This window comes from Coenobita brevimanus, chromosome 8 (assembly GCF_032717465.1).
Source record: "Coenobita brevimanus isolate Jiangsu-jjx chromosome 8, ASM3271746v2, whole genome shotgun sequence".
Taxonomy (NCBI): domain Eukaryota; kingdom Metazoa; phylum Arthropoda; class Malacostraca; order Decapoda; family Coenobitidae; genus Coenobita; species Coenobita brevimanus.
The window spans coordinates 47,137,096-47,161,317 of record NC_136961.1 but is presented as its reverse complement, the minus strand read 5'-3'; the positions used below and the strand labels follow the sequence as shown (position 1 = coordinate 47,161,317).

General features: G+C 41.2%; 1 protein-coding gene across 4 annotated transcripts in view; it reads left to right on the top strand.

Moving 5' to 3' along the window:
• Wnk (Wnk kinase) overlaps window positions 1–23,553 on the top strand; it is a 110,780-nt gene extending 87,227 nt beyond the window's left edge. For all 4 annotated transcript variants that reach the window (XM_080277144.1, XM_080277139.1, XM_080277135.1 and 1 more), the window contains 8 exons: window positions 4,173–4,767; window positions 6,727–6,887; window positions 7,659–8,157; window positions 8,297–8,467; window positions 9,122–9,318; window positions 11,077–12,978; window positions 15,663–15,742; window positions 18,427–23,553. In XM_080277144.1, the coding sequence (XP_080133270.1) occupies window positions 4,173–4,767; window positions 6,727–6,887; window positions 7,659–8,157; window positions 8,297–8,467; window positions 9,122–9,318; window positions 11,077–12,978; window positions 15,663–15,742; window positions 18,427–19,102 (4,281 nt within the window). In that variant the 3' untranslated portion in view covers window positions 19,103–23,553. The remainder of the gene's footprint in view (window positions 1–4,172; window positions 4,768–6,726; window positions 6,888–7,658; window positions 8,158–8,296; window positions 8,468–9,121; window positions 9,319–11,076; window positions 12,979–15,662; window positions 15,743–18,426) is intronic.
• Window positions 23,554–24,222: the final 669 nt, after the last annotated feature.

The following is a 24,222-nucleotide window of genomic DNA, read 5'->3' as shown; positions in this document are numbered from 1 at the left end:
CAGTTATTATTATGATTAGTATTAGTATTAGTGTTTTATTATTATTCAAAGAGGAAAGAAGGAATAGTCCACAGACCTGTTGCCCTTTCCATGAAAAACTGAACAAAACAGAGGTAGATCATTGCCAAGTATGAGAGGCATAGTGGTTATGGAAGATGGTAAAGTTGTTTGGTTTGCATTATGCCTGTGCAACATCATGTTTTAACTGTTCAATATATTCTTTTTCTTTGGTATAGTTAACTGTTTCTTTTTCTCAGCAGCTGCTGGGCAGCCCTTGTTCTTCTGGTTCTTCCAGTGCCTTATTCTGTCAACATTTGTTTCAGACGCTTGAGAGTATTGCAGCTGTTTTTATATTTGCAAGATAATTTGAATGTTGAGCTTGTTGGAGACATACAGTCATTAAGCATGCAGCCATAAGTGCTCTTTGTCCAACTCTAATTAAAAGGACAGTGTTTATTTTACTTGTGTACTGATACAGATAAAGATATGGGAAGGGGTGTGTATCATATCTAATTGCTTATGAGGCACCACTGCACAGTGTCATTGGAAGAAAATAATATTACTTAGTACTGTACCGTGATGTTTTGTTCCAGGACTATGCAGAATGAGCGAGCAAATGCCATTTCATTTGCTGTGAATTCTGGTGTGTGAAGTGTTGTAGTAATTGGAATAATGTAGGTGTTCCAAATTTCATTTTCAAAATTATTCATGAAACTGTTGTGAAATTTAGAGATGTCGTAAATTCAGTATTCCCTGTATCAATCTTTTAAGGACTGTATTGTGTGCAAAGTCTACACAAGACTTCTCTCTACCCACTGCCACTTATTTGATTGCTTAAAGAGGAGGGGGGGAGAAATCTGTTTATAGTTCAGTATGTTATTTTTTACAGTCAGTCAAAAAAGTATCTCTAACTTTCCTACCTAAAGTTTTTGAGAATGGACAAATTGTTTCAGATGTTATCTCTTGACACTGTTTAAGAATGTGTATTGCCTGCTATTTTTATCAGCACAAGTTGAGGAGGGTAATTTACATAACTTATAAAATACCGTATCCTTTCAGAAATATTTGCCTGTGGAGTGAGAGGATGTAATCAGAAATGTCATTCATTGAGAAGCTATGAGTCAGCTGGTTGAAGATTCTTTTCTCTGTTTAATGTACAGGATCTTATAGTACCATACCTCCTGCGGGGAACCTCCAGACAAAGAGTGTTTTGGACAAAACAGTCACTTGGGTACATTTTCTGTACATAGATCTCCTTTTCTATACCAATCAGTGGCATTAACCCTTTAATGGGTTATGAAGCCAATGTTGTTGTAAATGATTTTCAATTATTAACCCTTGGAGTGTGCAGTTACCCACCCTAGAACCTTCCATAGTTTGCAAGAAAGACCAAAAATTATCTCGTATTGAAGTTCTATATAGTTGATGTACATATAGGGCATATGGCAGCAAAGAAGGGGAAAAAAAACAATCATTCCCTATAGCAGCATGAGTAAGGATTAGTGAGTAGCTCTGGTTTCATTTTATGAGGATGTTACCACCTTCTGTGGTTACAGGAATGAAACTGAGACACTGGTGAGTGGTAGTGTGATGAGAGCACGGTTGCTTCTAGGAGATGAAAATGTCAGTTGTGGTAGGAAAATTTGATATGCAGTTGTCAAGTTTACACCATAAGGTGTTGCTCACACACCCCCATTCACACAGCTAGAGCTGTAGTTCACACTCCATTGGTTAAGCATGCAGCCATGAAAATGCTGGAAGTGCATGTTCTACACATAGTGACACTACTGTGTATGGCTTGTTTTCACTATTAGGCTGGCATGGAGGATTAAGTTTAGATCAAAATGTGTCCACATATAAGCTGTGTTGCTTTGTGTTACTGTTTCTTTTTAATTGTCTGCTTGTGCATGATAATATGCTTTGCTTCTCTACTTTGGATTCTCATCACACAGTTATCATAATAAGATTTAATGGTAGAATAGTATTTGTGTTGTGTCTTACACCCATAGTCTTGAAACTGAGGGCAGGGGTTACCCTTCCCTCACCCCGCTCAAATTGGAAGCTCACGCCTTCAACGTAAGCGATAATCTTGAAAGTGTGAGAGCGCACCCCTTCGTGTGGGTAGGCGCAACAAACAGTTGGCATTAGCTTTAAATTTAAAATATTGAAAAGAATATGACAGTTTCTAAGGTTCATGTACAATATAATCGCTTAATGTTAGCAATCTTACCTATTTTAATGTTAAAGACTGGCATTTTTTCTTGAATACTCTGTATGAGTATGTATACCATACCTGTACCATGGGGAAAATTCAGTGACAGACAGCTTCGATGTGGCTCATGCGGTTAGTTATAACCCTATGAGTATGCTTTGGCTGGTCATACTGATGTTGATTATATTTCTGCCCCAAATGCTTGTTTTTGTCATTTTTTCCACCCAGAACCCTGAAAACCCACCAGTCCCACAAGACACTTGGGAGGGGGGTTTATTTTGAAAACTAATCACAAGCACTGAAAATGAAAGTCAAATTCATTCAAATCACACCAAAATACACCGGTAAAATATACCACCAGGCCAAAACAAAATAGTCTATCTATCTATCTATTGCCAGACGCCTCAATCCCGTTTAGGGTGGCCACAAACAAATTGCCTTCAAGTCACCCTGTCCCCCGCCATTTCACTGCCCTGCTCTCAACTCACCCCCCCCCCCCCTCTCTCATATACCTCTCCACCCCATCCCTCCATCTCATCCTCGGCCTCCCCCTCCCTGTTCCCCCCTCAAAAGAAGATTGGGTTTAAGCAGGGATGTGTCATGTCTCCATGGTTGTTCAATCTGTATATGGATGGGGTTATTAAAGAGATACAAGGTAGGGCAGTGGATGTTGGAGTGGCCCTAATGAGAGAGGACAGTGTTTGGAAACTCCCAATACTGTTGATTGCAGATGATACTATGTTGTTAAGTGAAGATGAAGGGGATCTGCAAGGCTTGGTGGATGAGTTTGCGAGAGTGTTTAAGAAACGGAATCTAAAGGTGAATGTAGGGAAGAGTAAAGTTATGGTCTTTGAGAGAGGTGAAGTCAGTGAATGTACAGTGAGGTTGGATGATGAGGATGTGGAAAATGTGTGTATGTTTAAGTACTTGAGTAATGTGATGAGCAAGGATGGAAGTTTGAAGGGTGAAGTGCTTGAAAGGGTACAACAAGGAAGAAAGGTTGCTGGCTGGTACCTTGAAGGCAGTGATAAGAAACAGGGAAGTGAGCATGGAAGTGAAAAAGTTGTTACATGACAGTATTGTGATACCAACTCTAATGTATGGAAGTGAAGCTTGGACGTTGTTGGAGGGACACAAGTCAAGAGTGAGAGCAGTGGAAATGAGTTACTTGAGAGGAGCCTGTGGAGTCACATGGAGAGACAGACTGACAAATGGGGATGTAAAGGAGCGTTGTGGTGTGGCTGTGGATGTGGTAGGAAGCATTAGGAGAAACATATTGAGGTGGTTTGGCCATATGGAGAGGATGGAGAGTGAGAGACTGGTGAGGAGAGTGTATGTGAGTGAGGTGGAGGGGGAGAGAGGGAAGGGAAGGCTAAGGATGAGATGGAGGGATGGAGTGGAGAGGTATATGAGAGAGGGGGGTGTGAACTGGGAGCAGGGCAGTAAAATGGTGAGGGACAGGGTAACATGGAGGCGATTTGTTTGTGGTCACCCTGTATAAAGGATTAAGGCATCTGGCAATAGATAAATAGATTGATATAGTATCTCTTATTTGTTTCCATCTCATCGTAAATTAACCATCTCCGGAGAAGTGGTGAAGTCTTAAAATGATAAAAATATTAAATGCTTATTTTTTTCTTTACATGATGTTTTATCATTAAATTAAAATTCATATTACACACACCATAGGGTCCTTCAAATTCTACACAGTTATCTTTGTACAAGGCTACTATGATATAAAGAAGGGGCATGTAAAGGGGTGCTATGAGACTCCCCGCAGATACCAGTTCCATGCTGGGGTAATGCTTTCCCATTCACCGGGGAAAACTCCCCCTCTCGTGCGTTAAGTTTACTGATAGATAACAGATAGGGCAGGGTGAATGCCTGCCCACAGTTTAAGACTATGGCCTTTAGATTGTATGGCATAAAACTCAGGAGTTGTTTTCTTTTTCTGTTCCAGTCTATTCAGGGTGTGGGAGGTATAGGTGTGGATGAAAGGAGAGAAATTTTCTGTGAAGCGCCAACAACAGGAGTACCATTGGTAACCCCTGCAGTGCTGCCCCAGTCTCATGCACCCACCAGTGTGTTTATACCCACACCTCCACAAGGCATCCTCACCACAGCACCCATTTTGAGGCCTGCAGTACCTCTTGATGCAATGGGTGTTCCAGTCTCAGCAGACATGCTCCAGGGTATCCCTCAAGCAGCCATACATCCCATCAATCCAGCAGCCATACAGTCCTTCAGCCCTGCAGTTATTCCACCACTGGCACCATTACCATCAGATATGCCTGCACCAGCCCCTGTCAGTCTCATTCCACAGGCAGAAGTGCCAGCACTGCCAGCAGGGCATGTTCCTGTTGATCCCAGTCAGCTTGAGATGGATCCTGCACTCATTCCTGGTGAGCTAAGACAAGTGGACGGGGAGGAGAATCTAGACCCCAGCTGTGTGCGTGTGGAAGGTGGCCATTTGGCCTTGGCTGGCCAGGGATCTGTGTGTGTCCCTCCCATGGTGCCTGGAGCTCCCACAGCCATTCCTCCAGATATCACTGCAGGTACATATATAGGCGGTCTTTGTTGTAAAGAAGTCAGGGAAGTATTTTATTATTTTTTTCATGCAACTGGTATTACAAGCTGAGGGAAAACAGCAAATCAGTCTTATAGGTAGCAGTAGAACTTTCGTAGATGATTCCTTTGTAATTTCTTGTGAGGTGGTAGGTGGGGGTGCTTACCATCCACTCACTCGATGTAGTGCTGCATTGGGTGTCTGCCCTTTCCTCTCTTCATTCTTTCCGCTTCTGTCTTCATTCTTTCCTCTTCCCTCTGCCTAAGGGTGACTTTAGACTCCCTATTCTTTCTTTCTTTCCTTCATTCTGTCCTCTTCCTTCTGCCTATGGGTGACTTTGCATTGAGTGGCAAGCCAAGTAGGTGGTAACCATAATAACCAAATTATGGTACCTGGTAGTTTAGTGGGTAATTAAGGTGCTCCAATTGGATCGAACCCTCGTAGGTTTATATCCAAGAGGTGGTTGGGATTTCTCACATAATGCCACTCGAGGATGAGTGAGACTGGTCACTCTCATCTTAAATGTCAGAACCAACTTGTCTAGCCCCAGGATCCTGTGCTCCTCATGGGGCAACATAGGATTGGATGGTGGTTGGATGGATGAATTTCTTGTGGATTTTAAAGCAAAAAAATAGAAAGAAAGAAAAAAATGTAACAAGGATTCACTGTAACCTCTTGTCGTTGTTGTGGTTCCAGGCTTGTCAGAAAAATGAACCTGGTGGACTGTAGGCTTAAGTTGCCTTTCTCCTGCAGTCCAGCAGCCACTTTGGGAGGATAGGGAAGGGCCAGTTGTATAGCTTGAGGGTTAGGTCATCAGGTTATATCAGTGCCACCACATGAAGGCATCCCTCTCCAGCAGTACTATATCCCTCAGAATTCAGGTAACATTTGTAATTTGATTCTGTCACCAGATAATTTTATTCAGCTTATTCAAAAGTTGTCTTATTGAAGGGGTTTATTAATGCCATATCTAACCCCTTCAGGTCAAAAAGCCTACCCTAAACTGAAGATAACAATTGGGAAGTAAAAAACTATATTTTTAAAAAATATATTCTTGAGGTCAGTGTAATATGCTGTCTCGTCTCAGTTCCTTGAAATATATTTAGAAAATCCTCAGTATGTGTTGCCATTTTCATCATCATCCAATCCTGTGTTGCCCCGTGAGGAGCATAGGAGCCTGGGTAATGCAAGTTGGACCTGACATTTAAGATGAGAGTAACCAGCCTCATACTTCCCTGAGTGGCATTACGTGAGCAATAAACCCCAAGCACCTCTTGAATATAAACCAGCACAGGCACAATTATATTATTTTTTTGCTATTGAAGCAGAAATAATTCTCAGTAATTGCCTGTTAAAAGTCCATTGCTCCCTGTAAACCCAATTTGCCGGTTCCTAAATATACAGCACTATGTGTGTGGAAAAAGTTTAAGTATTTTGGATCACATCACTAACCTGTAAATTAGTCTTATTAATATGCATCATAATTCATATAATAAAACTAATTGACTCTTGCCTTAAGTATAGTATGGTGCAGTGTTCATTTTCAGTGTATTTTTCTCATGCTTAGTTGCTTACTGTAAGTCTTACTTGTTTTTAATGTTTTAAAGTACTGTACTAGTATTCAGCATATGACATATTAAAATTGAACTTCATAAGGATACTGTTATTCCAGTTTTCTAGAATTCAGTTTCTAGGTGTGATTTAGAGTTGTCAGATAATTAATGGTAGTAATGTGAGGGTAAGCCAGGATTCCACAGGGGCTTGAATAGTGAGTGAAAAAAGGTGTGGTCCATTTAAGTGGGTAGGCATTTGCTAGTTTTCTTTCTGTCATGTATTTTATTGCTCTGTCAACCCTACCTCACTGCATTAGTAAGTAGGAAAAGAGGTCTAGATAATTAGTATAAAGATGATGACAATAAATGATAGTAATGTGCCTTTTCTTATACAGTTAGTGATATGGGCATGAGTGAAGCTGCGTTAGGGCTTCCGCAGGGCGTGATGTTCGTACCCACTGGCCATGAGCAACGCAGCAGGATGGACCTCAATGCACTGCGAGAACAACTACAGAAATTGGTGCCTGGTGCTGTCCTTGCACACCATCATGGAGAGGTGTGCTCATTTGTATCTCTCTGTCTGTCTGTGTGTCTATTTGTGTTTACTGTTGATGTATCCTTTATATTTATATTTATGTATTTGTATGTCTTTCTATATATATATTATATATAAATTGTAGTTAGTTAGTAGCAGCCGTGGCTCAGTGGGTTAGAGTGCTTCACTCTTATCAAAGGGTCGGAGGATCGAATCCACCCAAGGGTCATTGGTAGACATCAGGAAGGGCATCCGGTCATAAAATGCTACATGCTTCAGTCCAAAGTCCTCTACCCAGGGGCAACGCCTTAGCCCTTCGGGGATACCTGGTGTAAAACCAAATTATATATATATAGATAGATAGATAGATATAGATATATATATATATATATAGATAGATAGATAGATAGATATATATATATATATATATATATATCTGATCTCACACACCACCTATAGAAAGTATTTGACATAGTCTCTCTGTAGCCAAATACCTTCATGTCAGAGGAGATAGTTTTTGTGTTGGAAAAGGGTATTTATTAATTTGATTGACTGTAGCTGATAAGTAATGTGAAGTGCGAAAATGTGCAGTCAGAATTCTGTGGGCATGACTGGTTAGTAAATGGGAGTGTTGCCCATTCAATTGGACTTATAACTCCTGGTATTCCCTCTGTCAGTTTTTTCTTACTAGCTGGACTCTACCTCCCCCAATCCTTGAGTGGGAATAGAGTGTCAGGATGATGATGGATGATGTGTTGCAAGGGTGTATTAAGTATTATTTTTGTGTTACAGGGGACAATTAATTCTGGGTCACCATCCATTGAGGGCCTGCCACCAGTGTACCCACAACCAGCACTGAGTGGTGCTCAGACCACCATGGGAGGTATTCCTCTTACCATGGTGGGGCCAGGGCCATTGCCGCAGCAGGAAGGTATGATCCCCAGTGGTGAGGGTGTTGTCAACCCAGGGATGGTGCTGCCACAGACCGTGAGGCTACCAGGTGGGGAGACACTTGCTTTAGTCACCCCTGTTGTAATGGAGTCAGGCGTCCCACAGCCTATGGCCTACCCTGCCATGGTTCCCATTAACATAGACAAAGATGCAGTAGCGGCAGCCACTTCCCTCAGGACTGTGGACCCAACCTGCGTATGGACACCGGCAGACCCATCATTCACCCCACAGCCCCAGCCCACACCCTCATCTCAAAGTGCAGAGGAGTTGGGGGAGGGCAAGCAAACTCGCATTTCTCGCTTCCAAGTCACAAAGGTTGTTGAGGAAGCTGTTAGGAGGAGTAAGCAGCATATCCAGCATTTGTGCTGTTGTGGTCAGTGTATACATTATAATGTATCATAATGTCTTATATTACTACTGTGTAAGTTTTTCAGCATGTCCATGATGTAAACATAATAATTTGTCTTCCCTGCACCCAGCTTCAGATACGTCAACATGCAGCAGCCCTGTCAGTTCCCCTGTACGACGTGGACGCTTTGCTGTCACTAAGGTAGCCGAGTCCATTGAGTCTGAAGCTGCAAGTGCCACACAGACACCTGCCCCACCTGACCCCCACACTCGTATACCACCTGTTGGAGACTCACAGGCAAGTTAACATTATCCTTTATTATTATTATTGTTATTTCATTAATTTATTCATCATCTAATCCAGAGTTGCCCCATGAGGAGCATAGGACCCTGGGGCTAGGCAAGTTGGTCCTGACATTTAAAATGAAAGTGACCAGCCTCACTCATCCCTGAGTGGCATTACATGAGCAATAAACCTCAGCCATCCCTTGGATATAAACCTGCACCGGGTCAATCCAGTTGGAGCACCTTAATTGCCCACAAAACCACCAAGGGTCATGATTTGGTTATATGGTTACCACCCAGCATAGTAATGGTTTCCTGGTGTACAGGAAACCATTTGGCTTGTCACTCAGCGTAGAGTCACCCGTAGACAGAAGGAAGAGGAAAGAATGAGAGAAAGAAAGACAGAAGAGGAAGGATGGAATGAAGGAAGAGAGGAAAGGGCAAGGCAACCGAGAGCAGCACTATATCGAGTGAGTGGATGGTGAGCGCCCCCATCAACCAGTAATTATTGTTATTATTTATTATTATTGTTTAGTGTATATGGTTCTGTGAGGGGTTCCTGGAAGGGAATAAAATACCTAAGATATGATAATGATAATATTGATGATTATGGTAATTATGATGATTGATGGTGATGATGATATTAATGATGATGATGTTTTTATAGGGAGAAACCCCATCTGATGCTGCCTCCATGGGTCCCTCCTGTGCCCCCTCCATGACATCCTCCATGATCTCCGAGGAGACTCCTGCCTCCACCGTGGCCATTGATCATGCCACCACCTCTGGGGACACCTCCACTGGTCCACCTCCTGACTCCCAGCCTCACCACCCTCCACCAGCCTCTGACAGCAGCAGGGGAAGCATAGTATGTATAGCACTGGTTGGGGAAGCATATAGTTCATTCACTTTAACTTGGCGGAGATTTTTGTCATTTTGCAGCCAGTTTACATAGCTCACTTGGTGAATTAGACCATACTGTGGCTGTAGAGCTTGCACATAGCACTTCCTTGTGACCAGTGCCATATTCTAGTATTAAGCTCTTGTTATACCTCAGCATTTAAGGTGGAGAGCTGGCAATTTTACGCCTAGTTAAAGTGAACAGGTTATAATGTGTATCACACAGGTTGGTATACTCTCGAATGTAATCAAACAGCCATATTTTTTGTTGGCTGGGGAAGTTCCTTGGCACCTCTTCCTTACCTACTTATTTCTTCCTGTGACATGTGAATGAGAGTGTGGGCCATTTAACCCTTTCATTCCTGTAACCTGTTTCCTGTATTTTTTCTTCCTGCTTTCAGATGATTTTATTCAGCTTCAGGGAAACTTTTTGAACTGGAGGGGTTAGATGTACTTTCATCAATGACTTCATTGACAAAGACCCTTCTTAAACTGAATAAAATTATCTGAAGTAGCAAAAGTTATTTAACAAAACACCTCTGGAGTGAAGGGGTTAACTGGGCAGACTTTTAATAGTTCATGTGCCAGATTTTTTATTGCTACCTAAACCCTGCATCACTCCATCCTTAGCTGGGAAAAGAGGTCAGGATGATGATAATGGAGAATATTTAAGCAATCAGAGTCAATGATAAAAGGACAGTTATACAAGAGTCCAGTAAGGTGTAGTACGCAAAATAAATAACTAAGGAAGAGGCACTAGAATGCCTCCTGTGCAGTCCCTAGTGGTTTTGGATACCTTGTAGCACCTTTTCCTGAGAGGTATATTCTGCATATAACACTGTAGTTTTTTATTGTATATTGTTGATGCAAAGTATCTCAGTAATAATGGAATTTAAATAATATAAGGAGAATGTGAAGGTATAATATGCAAAATAAATGCCAAAGAAGAGGTGCTATGCAATCTCATATGCTTGCTACCTAAAAAATGGCCCTCTGTACCATGGAAAATGTTGGGGTAAATGGGGGTGCAGTTATGCCCTCATGTTGGTCACCTTCCCATCACATTCTAAGTTGGTAGTCTGGTTTATAGACTGAGTATTTGATTGATTGACTAATTGAATAATGAACTCATTCATTCTTTCAGTTACTTTAGCTCCTGATTTTTTCCTCAGTGTGCAGCTTGGTTTGTTTTTACGTCCTGTTTTGCAGCTGTAGGAATTATACTTTTGCTCTTTTAGAGGTTATCACAGGAACTAAAAGGCCTCTACATATATATCTTTATATATAGAAGCAGTTGGCATAGTTTGAATCATATGCATGATTGAAATTAATTTTTTTTCTCTACTTGCATGAATTTGTTGAGTGGATAACAATGCATGGTACAGTATTTTGATCTTGTCAGTATTGATTAAATGCAGTGTTAATGTATACTTAGTTTGTTGTTTAAAAAAAAGATTGTATTTTTGTTGGTTATGGAGGCATCTTACCATCCCTTCCTTATTTCTGCATATGTCATATTAATATATTTTGGTATGTTATTTATGTAAAGTGTGGCAGTAATAAAAAAACATAGACGACATGCATGAAAATATTAATATGTAATATGCAAAATACATGGCTAAGGAAGAGATACTAGCAAGCCCTCCAAGCTGTCAAAAATATGAGCTTAAGAAAAGCTGCTGTGATTGTGAAGATGCAAAACTAAGAAATATTTTGCTTCCTTTAGGTTGTAACTAGACCCCCTGGCAGTAGGTGGCAGCCCCAGCCTTCATCCTCTTCCTGTGCCTCTCCTCAGCAGACTCCTCCTAGGTGTGAGGGACCCCAAATCCCCCCTTCACACTCCCATAATCCTGTTTCCATTAACGTTCCCACCAAGGACCACTCCACTGCATTTGCTAGGCACACTGCCAAGCCCATGGCCACTAACCAACAAGCCAGAATCCTTGCTTTTAAAAACAGTAAATCAGCTAATTTCATTGCTACTGTTGACCTGCCACCTACTGAATATCCACCAGGATCTCATTCACTTGAGAGATCCCCTGAGGTGCTTTGCCCTAGCTCCTTACCTCCAGGTCATCCTCCACCCACATTAAGGATCACCTCAGACATTCCCTCTCGTAAGAAAGACAAGGATGGGCTTGTGAGAATAGAGGCTGGTAAGCTAACCCTTAGCAGGCTTACTGGTAGGTCAAAAAGTGTATCATATGATGCTGATACAGAAGAATCTTTTGATGCTCTGTTAAGTAGTGACTCTGGAGGAAGTGTAGACACACACAGTAGCAGAAGTGTAGAAGTTCAGACTGAGTATAATCAAGATCAGAAAGCCAGTGCAAAAGTTTCAGCAAACTCTGTACAGCCAGGCAAACTCAAGACCACATCCAACATTCATGGTTCAGCACCACCTCCCATACCCCCAAGATCAAGCCTTACAAAATCTCCAGTCAAAAAGACAGGAAGTGTTTCTTGGCTAGATCGTAGCAGCAGTATTGTGGATTTAGGAGACTTATTTGAGGAGGTGAATAGATCTAGAGAAGTTTTGCACAAATCACGAGAATCCTTGCATAAGTCACGAGATTCGTTGCATAAATCAAGGGACTCTTTGCATCAGTCTAACAGCAGAACCATGCTAAATGTGCCTAGTACAGTACCTCGTGCTAAAAGTATCAGTAACCTGCAGCATGCAGGACTGGCAAGGGTCAAAGATTCAGGCTTATCTAGATCTTCTTGGGAGTTGCGTGAATCTCCATCATCACCACCAGGCTTTCACCCACTGCGTATGGCTAGCAGTGTCAGTTTTGATGAGAATCAGCTTCAGAGCTTCCATTCTACATCACCCATGAGAAAACAATGTCCAGCACTGCGAAGGCTGACTGGACAAAATAGGTTGGCCATGGGAGACTCTGTGTATCACACAGTTCATATGCCGTCAGGCCACCTACCCATCCGGTCCAACATGACCGCACCACCTGATCGCCTCGCTGCCCCACAGCCCCCAGCATTTCAGGAGGATGTGTATTATACCATACAGGGTGGTGCTGATGTCACACCACACTACCAAACTGAGGAAGTTTGGCCATGGCACATGATGGAACCTGAGTTAGCCTGTCATAAGAATTACTACAATTCATCCAGCAATAGCAGTGAAGATGGTGAGGAGAGAGAAGAGCTAATTTATGAACCTCTTCATGATGAGTCTCCTGGGAATTTATCGCCCAGTGAATCTTACTTGTCACACTACTCACAGGACATGCAGTACTATTCCCCAAGATCCTCAAAGCGCTTTCATCATCAATCTTCAGCACCCCAGAATGTACCCCAATACCCACCCCTATCCCCAAAGAGTCCCAGACACCATCACTTCTCTAAGTCACATTGTTTCAGCCAATCTCCACATCAGCTTTGCCAAAGCTCCCAGTGCTCTCTGCAGCTCCCACACACCTTCCACTCTCAGGCCTGCTATTCCCATCAGCTTTGTTCAAGCCCCCAGCGTTCCCCCCAGTCCACACACTACCAGTCCTCTCATTATCCTCGAGCCCGCATGCACCAGTACCACCCATACGCTCTCAGTAGCCGACCGTGGCCCTCGCCCACACCCCAGCTAGAAATGGGTCGCTCGTGCTCTTGGACAGTAAGTTCCTGCACTGGGTAAAATTAGCAAAACTCTCAAGGAAGATTTTTTGGGACGCTATGGGTTCCTGCCGCTATCTGTGTGGGCTTACCTTGCAAACACCCACACCCTGTCCTGTCGCTATACACACCAACATAGTTCGCTAAGCATCAGATTCCACGTAGAGATGTCTAGATTCCCATGCTGACTGTGCACAGTGCAACGTGTTCTAAGTGCATGTTGGTCTGTGCTCAAGCTCAAGTCTTTCAGTTTGGGAGAGGGCAAAAGTTCAGCTCGGAGCATAACAGAATTCTACATAAGTTCTCCCTAATCCCCTGCTTTGTAGTGCTTGTTTAGTTTGCTGCTGTTAGGATTAGTTTTAGGAGCATTACTAACTGTACTAACATAGATGACAGGGAATTCTCTCTTTACAGGTCAAGGTGAACTTAACCCACTAACATGTATGTATAGAAGTAGGTGATTATATTAATGTAAATATTGCATATGCAGCTTGTAAGTAAGAATTGTTAAAGTCGTGATGTTTGAATTGAGTGTGAGCAACCATAGCAACAGAACTCTTGTGGTATCAGATATAAATATTTGAGTACGAGGAAGTACATTTGAAGATTTAAACGACCCATTTACTTTTGTAAAGTTACTATAGAAGGGTCTGGTGAGGGATCCCATCACATAGTGACATCAGTATAACTGGATGGCTTCACATCTTGGTTATATAATTGTCCTCAACTCCCTCCCCGTCACACAAAAGGAGGAGGATGACAACATCAGCCTGTGTTCCACCGGGTTCACATTTCAGATGAACCTGGGGTAACAACAACTACATAAAGATAAGAGTTTTCTGTTGATTAGCAGTAACAACATGAATGTCTTCATAAGGTGAATCTAATATGCTCATCAGCAGGAACTGTTAGTTGTGATAGGGGACAGTTTTAACTCCTTGAATCAGTGACATATTTTATTGGTTTATTCTTGCTACTTCAGGATAATTTTATTCAGTTTCAGGGAGACTTTTTCCAGTGAAAGGGCAATTGAAGGCTATATGTAACCTTTCCTGTTTGGAAGTCTTGCCAAAGCTGAATAAAATTGTCAAAGTAGAAAGAATGAAATCAAAAGTTCATCATTATCTTGAAGAGATAAAATGTACAAAACCATCCCAGCTATACACCAGGCCCTCATAAATTGTTGTTTTTCTCTTGGTACCAAGCCGTTTATGACGTACAGATTCAGCATATGCAATTTTATCTATGTCTGTCTTTCTATCTGTCTTTCTGTCTCCATATCTGTTTAGCTATCTAGCAATCTGTAGCCAGACGCCATAGTTCCGGTGAGGGTGACCGCAAACAAATTGCTTCTCTGTCACCCTATCCTGTGCCATTAACGCTGCCCTCCCTTCAGCTCACACCACCCTCAGTTATATACCTATCCACCTTATCCTCAGTCTCCCTCTCCCCCTTTCCCCATCCACCTCAACTTACAAATGCTAAGTCTTAATATTCCAGCAAACCTGACAACATGATTTATTAAATTAGTTTCAGTGTTGAGGAGAGTGTTGCATTGGTTGCTCAGGCTCAGTTGGTAGGTAGAATCAGTATTATTATAACCCTGCTATCCAGTGATGCATTTTTAAGTTTTATTCTTGCCTCCTCATGATGATTTTATTCAGTTTAGGATAGACTCTTTGGACCGAAGGGGTTAGATATTGCCTTAATAAATCCCTTCCATACAAAAGGCCATTCCTAAGTTGAGTAATATTGTCTGGTACCAGCATGAGTAAATTAAAATGAACATTGCTTGGATTTTTTTTATGTATGGGTAAAATAATTGTACTCCTGTTTGGGATGTTCTTATTTGTAGTGTTCATTTCATATTCCTGTTCACCCCTTCAGTATGAGGATATTTTTAAAGCTGCCAGTATATAGATAGATAAATAAAAGCTGCCAGTTTTTTTTTTTTTAGCTGCCAGGCAATTTAGTGTAGCAGGCAGATTATTTAGTGTAGGAGAGAGAGAGAGAGTGAGTGAGAGAGAGAGAGAGCGAGAGAGAGAGACAGACACAGACAGACGGACAGACAGATACAGACAGAGACACATGGATAGACAGACGGACAGACAGAAACTAATGCACTGAAAGTTTTAGAAATAATTTCCACTTATGTCTGTGGTGCAATGTGTTTTTTAATTTTTGATGCTGGCAGGAAGTTTTATTCATACTAATGGATTTGTAACCAGTCTTCATTAATCCTTTCAGTATGATCTTTTTTTTTAATCCATGTTGCCGCTAATTTAATGAGCTTAGGAGAGGTGTCTCATACTGAAGGGTTTAATAAGTTTGTATATGAATTGAATTACAGTAAAAAGAAGTGTCGGGGTCCAGTTGTAAGTGGCTTTGGAGATTTCGTAGCTCTTCCTGACGAGTTATTCAACACATTACACCTCAGTATCCCTCTGTGTGGTATTGATGCAAACTGTGCCAATATCGAAATGATGTAGCACGAAAGATGTTATCACAGTGGATGAGACAGAGTAAATTATTCAGGAGGTGTTACAACATCTCCAAAGCCATTAAGAATAATAAACTTAAGTTCAATCATCTACTGGTACTTAATATTGTGTAGTCATTTGCATGTGTATAGATGTGTGGGCTGTTACTCTGAGTGTGACTCTTAATATTTTCTTTCATCTGTAGGAGGATGAGTTAGAAACGGTGAGACAAGACTTAGACGAATTCTCGGAGGATGATGACAGCTTCCAACAGCTGTTATCTAAGTAAGTACTGTATAAGTTTTGCAACTGTTTTGTTGCTTTCTTTTTACCATTATCATCTGTAGTACAGTATGGTATATATGATGCTAATTAAATATAAATATTGTAAGCTTTTATGTATACAGTATGTATATCTATCTATCTATCTATCTGTCTATATATATATAGATATACTGTATGTATGTATGTGTATATACATATATACAGTATATATATATATATATATATATATATATATAAAATATATGTATATACCGGTATATATGTACAGTATACAGTAGGTACTCACAGTACGCGAGTATATGGACGGCAGAGGACCGCATTCTAGGAATTTGCATACTCTGAATAAATTGCATATGGGTGGCACCCCCCTTCAAGAGCAGCCCTTGAGACTCCTTTCAGACCTAAGTATTGTACTGTACAGGGAAACTGTCTAAGACATATTACCTAAAGGTAAAGTAAACCAACAAGATTATGGCTTTACTAAATCAACAAGGATATGGCTTAACCAACAAGAATATGGCTGCTCACTTTAACCCAAGAGGACAACAGGTTTAATGGAGGTAAGAAGGGGATCCGAGGCAGGGTGAGGCACCTAGCATGGGTTTTGGGAAAATTCGCCATCAAATCAATTTGCCATCACAGCAATAACAAGACAATTCACCGTCATTAATGACGACAGCTATGAATGATGCTAGAATATGTATTCAAAAGCGACTACAGCAAGGAAGAAACAAGTTAATTATTGTCTGATGGCGAATTTTCTTGGAACCCTAGCGTGCACGTCCTGCACCACCCGCCACACCACCCGACACACCACTCGTCACCAGCACTTTCAACACTTTCACTGGCTAATGCACTCATTTCGTTCATAAACCCTTCAAAGTGAAATCATCATTTCCTCCACTCGCAACTGACAGTGTTCGATGTTCTTGAAGTCTTCCTTGAATTTATCTAGGGCACACAGTACCCGACTGAGCTCCATCATGGACAAGTCTCTACTCTCCATCACTGGTGGTTGGTGCTTCTTGCGGTGGCAATGTCGCGTGTTTGGGGTAAACGCTGGATTTGGGCCACTTTTGAATCCTGTCTCGCCTACAACGAGTTCAGTTCGTGTACTATTAAAAGATACACTGAAATTCGGGAAAAAATAGGTCCTCGCGTACAATGAGGATCGCGTACTTTGAACTCGCGTGCTGTGAGTACCTACTGTATATGTATATATATATACTGTATATATAAATAGATAGATATATATACAGTATATCATTTAAGTTTGTATTTAAAGGCTCAGACATGCTTGCGTGCATTGGCCTTGGTCACCTAATGACAGCTGTCCATGCTACTCGATCTCTGGCAGCTTCCCTATTCAGTCCCTTATCCCTGAGGTCACGCTCAGTGACCTCGTCCCAGGTCTTTTTCGATCTGCCTCCTGCAGCTCAACCTCTAACATTACCGTAATACTTCTCACTTTCTGCACCCAGTTATCATCCCCCATCCTCTCCATGTGACCAAACTATCTCATTCTACACTCCTCATTACAACACCAATACACTCCAATCCCATCCTACCTCACAACTCTCCCATTATAAACCTAGCCCCTCAAGGCGACACACTGAAGGATGCACTGCACATCTGCCTAATCATTGTCATTTCTGTACGTTTGAGCCTGCGAATATCCTCTTCCTGTACTGCTCAGGTCTCACTACCATGCAGCATTACACTCCTAACACATGCCGCTTACAAGGATCCCATATATGAAGGGAGAGCATTCTCGGGTCAGGAGAGGCAACATCTCCCTGAACTTCTTCCAGCCACCCCTCAGCCTAGCCGCAGAACTAACTCCAGCCCCACCTCCACCACATATCATGTCTCCCAAATAACAAAATTCTTCCACACACTCAGGAGATTGACTAGCAAGATCAATCCTTTCATGCCTGACAATCTCCACATGCTATCCCTGATACACCGCACACATAAAATCAGCATTATCACGCTGCCTACCTCTAATACCACAACATCTCTTATGCATCCACTTATCACAAACACTGCATAAGGTGGAATCACTTCCCACACCCTTTTGGCAAATCACACATGACCACTCTCCCTCTTCCTTGACAGTACCACCACCAGCTCTAGATACTATCACTTTTGTTTCATCTGCATTTGCTCTTAAGCCCTTGTGCCCGATACCATCTCTCCACATCCTGAATCTTTCCTCTGCCTCCCTTTCATTCTCTGCAGTCAGCACCAAACCATCAGCATACAACATCTCCCATGGGAGTCCATTTCTGAAGCCACGTGCGAGGGCTTAAAGCACCATGATAAACAAGGGCCTCAAAACTGACCTCTGGTGCACATCAGCATTCAGAGAAAACTCATTACTTAAATATCCATTCACCCATTTGTGGGTGCGAGCACCCACATTCATTGCCATAACTACCCTGACCAGTTACTCCTCGATCCCAAGCTTTCTCATTGCCCACCTCACCACCTCCGTAGGGATTCTGTCAAAGGCCTTCTCCAAATCAACAAAATAAAGTACAGATCTCTTTTCTTTCCTATATATTTTTAATGTGTTCAGAATTGACTTGAAATGTCCATAACCCTGTTTAATAATTGCGAACATGGTTCATTTATACCTGCATTAAATTCTGCAGTAACAATTTATATTTGTTATCCTCTAGACAAGAACATGAGGAGGCTGAGCTGCGTCGCAAACATCAGGAGGAGCGCGAGGCCTTTAAGTTGCTCAGAATGCGACACCGACAACAGAAGAGACGGCCAAGATCTCTTCAGCTAACATCTTCTCCTGGACCTGCATCAACCTCAGTGACCACCCCAACTTCCCCCCAAAGCTTAACAGACAGCACACAGACTGAGACATGCAAGGCATCTGGTACAGGAGACACCGGCGGGGTTTCAGATCATTCCTCAGAGGTGTCCACGACTGCCTCATCCTCCAGTGGGAAGAAAGGCCGTACCATCTCAGAGGACATGCTGGAACTGGTGCAGAATCTTGGGGCACCAAAACCCATTGCTCGGCCACCCACAGGCAAGATGACTCTCAACCAGATGATGGCACAGAAGGCATCAGCCACAGTGCCAGTTCCGGGACTCAGACCCGTTTACCCTACTGTGGGTATGACAACGGCCCCATACCAAACCCAGTACTTCTCAGCATTTCACACATTCCCCCTACCATACCAGCAGCTGTCAGATGGCCCAGCTGCAGCTGTTTCTCATGATGATGGTTCAGTAGCTCCACCAAGCAGTAGCAGCAGCAGCAGCAGTAGCAGTAATTTACAACAGCAGCAGCCAACTGCTGCAAGTGCCTCCTGGGTACAGTGGCAACAGCCGTAGGTTTGGCCAACATTCCATGTTCTCACGTTAAAATGGGAACCTTCATCTGTGATCCTGTATTTTGTACGTTCTCCCCTATGGAGATGGACTCAGATCAACAGCAGTGGAAGCAGTGCAGCTCATGCTGGTTAATGCAGTTTACCAGTATGATAAAAATTTACACACTTAAAATCAGTTTCAGACTTGCAGTATTTTAAGGAGACCTGGATAGAGCAAAGTGAGTGTCAGTGGGATAGCAGTGTTTCCAGTGCTAGTTGTGGAGTAACCAACTAGTCATGTAATAGAAGGGATGAGATTTTCAAATTAACCTTGGTGTCTGATCACCATTCATATCCATGCAAAAGATTTGATTAGATGCCTCAATCATCCATTCTGTTCTTTTTTGTATGTGACTAGATTTTTCAGTATAGTGATTTTTTTTTTTTAATTCTTATTATTATAATGTTATTGTTCAATGGCTGTATTAGAACAAATATATCTTTTGGATAAAAGTTGATTAATCCGAAATGAAACACTTCCCTTTCTTCATTACTTTTAAAAATGAATAAGGGTCAAAACAATGTAAATGTTGTAATATATTATGTACAGAAAGATTTGTACAGTGAGGGATTGAGATTTGGGGCCTGTGATGAGCATTGAATTTAGAATTAACCCCTTCAATCTGATGACTTTTTTTTTTTTTTTTTTTTTTTTTTTTTTTTTTTAGCTGTCTCCAGACAATATTGCATAGGATACATTTTTGGAACTGGAGGGGCATGATATAGTCCTCATCAACTTCTCTACCCAGGGACTCTCCCAGGTTGAATTAAATAAACTGGTTGTGCAATAATAAGCTGAAAAATACATCACCAGATTAAAGGGGTCAGCCCATTGAACCCAGGGATGTTGTTTTCAGTTTATTCTTGCCTTATCCCGAAGACTTTATTCAGCTCAGGACAGACTTTGAACTAAAGGAGTTTAGATACAGCCTTAATAAACCCCTTCAGTATTAGAGAGACCTTTAAGTTGAAAAAAAGTTGCCTGATAGTAACAAAAATAAACTAAAGGGGCTGCCACCCAGATTGAGGAGTTAACCCCTTGAGTCTGATAGCTTAGGATTTTTTTTTTTTTTCCTCCACTGTAGAGGTTAGAGATAGCCTTCATGTTTTCCATCAGCAGGAGTAGTCTCTCCTAAGGTGAATAAATCATCTGGAGGTAGCCAGAATAACATTCAAAGTACTTCATCGGGTTGAAAGGGTAAGCAATAATCATCCCATTAGACTTCCTCTTTATTAGGGCAAGCCAACACTGGTCGGTCTTCCAGCATCCACACTGAGGGCGAGGCGTACGCAGTGTGCAAGTGGGCCAGGTTGTTCAGGCCCACTTGGGAGTGTTGGTAGGAAGCCATTGAACCATCAGGAGTGGGGTTCTCAAGCATATTTACGATCAACAGGGTACTTGCAATTCTTTTAGATATGGTGGTCTTCTTTGCTCCTTATGAGGCAACACTGGATTAGATGATGGATGGATGGATGGATGAAATTAAAGCACCAGTTTGAGAAGAGGACATTATTTATTTTTCTATAACATTCTATCCAGTGTGGGCTTCGTCAGGAACTATAGACACTTTGAGAAAACCCTGGACGTGATTTGAGATAAAGTATTGGAAATAAATTTGAAGAGTCTATACTTGAAAGTGGCCAGAAGTAGCCACTTTCCCTATCATGCCATGTTTCATTATGTCTCACTGGCTATGCTGAGCTGTGATGTCACCTCTTAGCTAGCCAGGGCTTTGCTACCTTTTCTGTGTACTGTACTTGCTTGGCCACCAAGAAGTGATGTCAGCTTTGTAGCCTTTATTTTTTTCATTACCTGTAATCAGATATTTATACAGTATTATTTTCTGTAGTCGGCAGAGCTCAGAAGAAAATAGGCTTTTGGTTGCACATCATATCAGGGGTGTCAAAACCTGCATGTACCCTATTCTGTATCCTAACATAGATTTGTTTTTCAGGAAAAACTAGACACATGGGAAGATTCTGCAATATCCTTTCCTTGTGCTTCCGTCAGAAACAGATAGAATGTATGATAATTTTCTTCTCAGCTAAGATTTGTTTTTTGTAGGAGGAACAGGAGATGTGGGAAGACCCTTCATTCACATCTCCTTGCTTTTCATGCAAAAACAAATCCTAGTTTCGACAGAAGTTGATCGTAAGTTTGTTGGTGAATCTGACCCGTTTTGAATCAGACTTCACAGTGTTGAGTGAGTGTCACTGTCAGTAAAACATGGCTTCCTCTTAAATAGTTTTGCACATAGCATTGCAATAGTAAGGGATATGGACACCTGTTAACATTACCTTTGTGATTATAAAAGTGGTGCTACTGCCATGCTTCTAAGTTTATGTAGGAGTCTCTACTAGTGAATCCAGTATGTTGGAAGAGCCTGGATACTAAGGTAGTTTAGCCTGAGAGTGGTGGATTGCAAGGCATCAAGAATATTGCTTAACCTGCCAAGGGATAGAATAGCCAGTTTCATGCTTCAACAGTCAAGTTGAATACCTTTAACCTTTCACAGTCGGAGCACTGTAACTTGAGGATCTTAATGCTTTACAAATTTTTCAGCCTAGTATTAGATTTAGCAGGGTTTGGGGTCAAAAGGAAAATAATGTAAATGTATGTAAGGGGAATGGCTGTTAGAACTGGGAAAAGGCCAGATGCCAACTTTGCAATCTGTCAAGTTGCTTTCCAGTTGGTCTTGAAAATATGTTGTTCTGTAACTGTCACCTTACAGTAAATGTATTAATAATGCAAATGTAATGAAGAGCTGTACTAAGACAACAATAACTAGAGTTGTAACTTGTGTAGCAGAAGCCTTTCGACTAGTGATCAACTTGTATCACATAATAACTTGTCATCAGCTGTGTCATCTAACTGATAGGAGTGATACTGCAGTTTGATGTTAGAGCCTCCTTTTACCATCCATGTATCAGTCCCTTAAATATTCTGAGCACATAAATGCTTTATGCTAATTTCAGATAGTTCAGAGAAGAGCCGCTGTTTACCATACCATTGGCACTTCTTGTTAATCACTTCAGTCTGATGATGTATTTTTTGTTATATTTTTGCTAGCTCCAGAGATTTTTATATATATATATATATATATATATATAACTTGGGAGGGACTGTGTGTAGTGATAGCTCTAAAAACAGTCTCCATTAATTTCTTCATTGGCTGGTTCCTTTCCCAAAGCTGTATAAAATTGTCTGAAGAGAGGAAAAATAAACTAAAGAATATGTCACTGACCTGAAGGGGGTTAATATATGGTTGACCAACATACCAAGATATTTCCATGCTTGCAAAGCTTTAGAGATTTGGCCCGTCTTCTCGTTGATGAGGGAGGATTTCTGGCACCTGTTGCTTACCAATGTATTTCTGTATTTAGTACATTTTTGTTCTTGTGTAGGTATATAATGCAGTCTACAGTGATATTGATAAGACATTAATAATATACAAGAGAATGGAAAGATGTACTATGCAAAGTATATCATTAAGGAAGAGTTGCTTGAAAGCCTCCTGAGCCAACAAGAATTCGACCTTTAGACTACAGACAGGAGTCCTACATTTGCATTCTGGTATCTTTCCTCCAAGTAGTAGAAGAATACAAGATCGCAGGTTTCCTCTCTTTGCTCTTCAGCCGTCATGTTGGGCCCAGGTGGTGCTGAGCTTGTCCAGGAACTGAATTTTTTTTTTTTTTTTTTTTTTTTTTTTTTTTTTACCAAATAAAAATCGTGCTTTTCTACATTGCCTCTATACTTTTGTTTCTATTTATGTTATCTAGAATAATATTGTAATATATTTTATATTCAGTTTTATAATGCTTGAAATGTAAGTTACTAAAAAGATTCTTTCCATTACTATTATTTAGTTTGTATTGGTTATTGCCATTGTGTTTTTGCACCAAGGTTTGTATTCTTGTCAACTAAGGAGGCTTCCTAGCACCTCTTCATATCCTATATCTGGAATGTTAATATTTTCCTGAGTATTATTCATGCAGTTAGTGTTGATTTTACAAAGAAATTCATAACGTAGAGGGATTGTACGACAAAAGAAAGTAAATGGTTAAAGTTGGGTTTATTTAGTATTTTCTTGTATATTATTTATATGTCAGTGTTGATATAAGAAAAGCATAAGTAACATACAAGAGAACTGAAAGGCACAATGGTTAAAATAAAGAGTCAAGGAAGAGGTGCTATGAAACCTCACAAACTGACAAGATTACAACCCCCAGTTTCTCCACTGTGGATGCAGGAACTCAGCACTTTCCTGCCTTGGTACTTGGTCCATCCTCCAGCCTGCCATTGCAGTCCTCTACCAATTGAACAAGATTCCATGGAAGTCCACTCATTATTGTGCTGTATTATATCTTGTATCATACCTAGGATGATTAAAAGTAAAGTGGTGCAAAATTTTATTGAGTTTTTTCCTACCCAGAATAATATTAATCATCATCATCACGATTAGTCTTATATCGTAATTAGTATGGTCATCATCATCGTCTTAGTCGTCATTGTCATCGTAGGACCTCTTTCCCCACCATAGGGTGAGGACACAGGTTTGGTAAGCAAGGAAGAAGAAAACGAAAGAGCAATCAATCCACACCTCATCCAAACACTTGGAATCCATACTACACTATGAGCGGGATTATTATTATTATTTTTTTTTAATAGGCATCATCATCCTGACGCATATTTCAGTGGGATACTGTTCAGTACAGTACTAATACCAATTACTGTAATGGGTTGCAGCTGAAGTGGTATGTAGGGGCACCATCGACTCACACGATGTAGTGCTGTCTAGGTAACAGAGTGACAGACGGAATGGTTTCCTGTGTTACAGTGAGGATGTCATTTAATTCAAGCAAGCATTCGTATGTTTCTCCCATGAGAGAAACGTGATACACCCCCCCCCCCTCCGTCACACCTACCCACCTAGTGAGTCGCAACTTCAGCTAAGCTAATGATAGGCCTACAGTAGTAGTAGTAGTAATGATAAAGTAAAAAAAAAAATTCACACAGGATGAGTTCAAGGGATAGTATGGAAGTTTTGGTTTCTTTATGGGAATTTTGAACCTGTATCATCA